Below are 3258 nucleotides of genomic sequence, written 5' to 3' on the forward strand. Positions count from 1 at the left end.
ATATATATATATATATATATACACATAGAGAGAGAGAGAGAGATTTTTTGGGGGGGTGGTGCTTAAACTCTGGGCCTCGGGGCTGTCCCTGAGCTCTTCAGCTCAAGACTAGCACTCTACCACTTGAGCCACAGTGCCACTTCTGGCTTTTTTGGTAGTTAAGTGGAGATACGAGTCTCATGGACTTTCCAGCCTGAGCTGAGATCCTCAGATCTCAGCTTCCTGAGTAGCTAGGATTATAGGGGTGAGCCACTGGTACTGGGCATTGTAAATGTTTTAAGTGTTATCTTCTACCTTCCAGGGTCCCTTTAACAGTACCTGACTAGAGCAAAGAACTAGGGACACCTGTGCATCCTTCTCCCTTGCCATGGCTACCTTATCTAACCTCAATCCTAAAGTTCTATTTGCATTTTCTTGCAGGCATCAATCAGCCTCTCCTTAATGCTCACCTTTCCTGACCCAGCCAAGAATCAGACTATTTTGATTATTCTGCAGTCTTCCTACTGAATCCAGGGGGAACCACCTCAAACTTGAATCAATGTCTCTATGCAACCAAGCACTGCTAAAATAAAATAAGCCAACAGTGCAGATGAAGAGCCAAAATGCACCAGGGTTTGTTCCTGTTTATGGAGCCTGTCTTCTGTCTCCAGCATCCCCTAGGATCTACTTAAGGCCATGGGACTACTATTCTCAGCAGACATTCTACAACAGTCTCATACAGAAAGTCCTTCAATCCAACCTCTCCCTTCGGCCCCCACAAACATGTTTTCAATCTCATCACTCTTAGCTCCTTTTTCCAGGCTATAGTCTCTGAGGCATGCAGTTCTCCCTTTAGCCACTGTTGCTAGGTGCCTGTTTCTCCCGGCGTCCTGATCTGTACTCAGCCTTCCCTTCACCTTGAAACATCGGCAAGTTCCTCCCAGCCTCTTCTTCCCCTCCCCGCCCCAAAACAGAAGGCTCTCTCATTGAGGTCATTCTCACATCTCCTCCTTACAACACAGTCCAATACAACATCAGCTCACCCCACCCACACTACGACTATTGAAATAGATCTCAGTGGGAGAGATGTACAATCAATATCTTACACCCAAATCCAGATAGCAATTTGGGCAGGAAGTCTGGGAGGGTCACATTTTACTGGACAACACTGATGGACCTGTTCACTTCTTTCTTGCAGGTCTATTCCTCAGCCTACCAGCACTTTTGAGTCTCCTTTCCCCTCTAGGACCTTCAGGAGCTCCTCTTACTCGAATCTTTGAGATCAAAGCTCCTTGACATTAGTCTCTACCCTACAATCCTAGCCAGCTCTTTTCCAGCACCAGAAACTACTAGTTGCCGTTCCACTGGATGGTTACTCATAGAATGCCTTTCCTTCGAGATCCCCTCCCACAAACAGTGTCGGATCCTCCCGTCTAAGCCCCCAGAAGCCTGAGTGCCCCCCTCTAGCCCTTTCACAGACGGTCTTTGCCTCCCATCCCGTCAGTCACTCCCACTGGGCTGGCTGGCTCAGTCCATCTATCTCCCGAGAAGGAAACGAGAAGTATCTTAAGAAAAAGTCCTCGAAAAGCCAGGAACGGAGAACCAAGAAGGGCGGCCGGCGTGGCCACGTACCGATGAGGACGGCGTTGTCCAGGTTTCGCAGCTGGGCCAAGAGTTGCCCCCGCGCCTGGAAGATGGGCAGACTCCGGCGCTGCAGCTCCAGGGCCTCGCGGTAGGGACTCGCCGAGGGCTGCCCCAGAGACGGAGGCGGCTGCCTCCGGCCTCCGCCGCCGCCGCCGCCGCCCGCCGTCAGCAGCATCGCCACTCGCCTCACGGGAGGGTGGGGCCCGCCGCGGCTCGAAGGCCCGGAGCCCGGTCTGAATCTCTTGGCGGGCGGGAAGCCCGCCTCCTCCGGCATGTCGGGAGGGCGCCGCGGCCGGAGGCGCGACTCGGCGTTCCGAACCGCCGTAGAAGGCCGGGGTCCCGCCCTCTCCGCGCCACGTGCTGGCGGCTACCGGCGACCACCGATGACCTCACGGCCGCACCTCGCCTTCAGGAAAGGGACTACAATTCCCAGCATGCATCTGGGGCGCGGTAAGGCTTTTCACTTCCCGGGGGAGGGGAAAGTAGGATCTTAGGTCCAATAGCAAAAAAGCCGGAGCAACAGCACTGAAAGACAAGGGTATAAGGTTCCGTAGGACCTTGGTCTTCTCTCCTGGGCAATTTTGTTCTAACAGTCTTTCTTTCCGATTAAAAAAAACAAAAAAGAAATATGCACCTCCCAACCCTGTCTGCAATAATCATGACTCTTCAAGGACAGCACTCAGTTCGGTAAAAACCAGTGAGGAACGGAAACATGTTCACGACTTTTGTCTTCTAAACAACGCACCTGGTTAATTAATATGGTAGCGATATAAATCCCAGTTTAAAAGTGAAAAAGGTAGGCTAAGATCAAAGTCATTCAGCGCGCGCGCTGTCCCTGGGCTTCTTTTTGCTTAAGGCTAGCACTACCACTTGAGCCACAGCATCACTTTAAGCTTTATCTGAATAGTTTATTAGAGAAAAATCTCACGGATTTATCCCTCAGGTTTCGGCCTCCTGAGTAGCTGGGATTACAACCATTAGCCACCAGCGCCTGGCAACAATGTTAATTTTGAAAAGGACTTGCCTTATTATAGAAGAGGGAAGAAGATTCTGGCTCTATGAGGATCAAGCATTTTCCTCACAAATAACCATCACAATGGACATGAAATAACAAGCAGAGAGTGGAATTAAAATTGTTTTAACCCTTCCTTTCAGGCATTCCTACCAGACTATCAAATTCATTCTTTCTTTTTTTTTTGTCAGTCATGGGGCCTGAACTCTGGGCCTGGGCGCTGTCCCTCAGCTCTTTAGCTCAAGGCTAGCGCTCTACCACTTGAGCCACAGTGCCACTTCTGGTATCCTAGCGGTTTATTGGAAATAAGAGTCTCAACAACTTTCCTGCTTGGGCTAGATTTGAACCGCAATCCTCAGAGCTCAGCATCCTGAGTAGCTAGGGTTACAGGCGTGAGCCACTGGCGCCTGGCTATCAAATTCTTTACACATTATCCATTACACACTTCAGCTAATGAAGATACAGAACTCCAGCAGAGAAAATGTTACTCTTCCCCCCTCTTCCCCCCCCCCAATTAAAAAATATTTCAGGGGCTGGGAAGGTGGCTCAGTGGTAGAGCGCTTGCCTTGCATGCCTGAGGCCCTGGGTTCGATTCCTCAGCACCACATAAGCAAAAAGAAAAA

General features: G+C 50.4%; 1 protein-coding gene across 1 annotated transcript in view; it reads right to left on the bottom strand.

The window, feature by feature from the left end:
* The window catches only part of Dhx33 (DEAH (Asp-Glu-Ala-His) box polypeptide 33), a 31375-nt gene extending 29464 nt beyond the window's left edge, over nt 1-1911 (bottom strand). The window contains exon 1 of the mRNA XM_013013141.1: nt 1612-1911. Coding sequence (XP_012868595.1) covers nt 1612-1897 — 286 coding nt within the window. The 5' untranslated portion in view covers nt 1898-1911. The remainder of the gene's footprint in view (nt 1-1611) is intronic.
* Nucleotides 1912-3258: the final 1347 nt, after the last annotated feature.

Source organism: Dipodomys ordii, unplaced genomic scaffold, assembly GCF_000151885.1.
Source record: "Dipodomys ordii isolate 6190 unplaced genomic scaffold, Dord_2.0 Scaffold19, whole genome shotgun sequence".
In the NCBI taxonomy this organism is placed as follows: Eukaryota; Metazoa; Chordata; class Mammalia; order Rodentia; family Heteromyidae; genus Dipodomys; species Dipodomys ordii.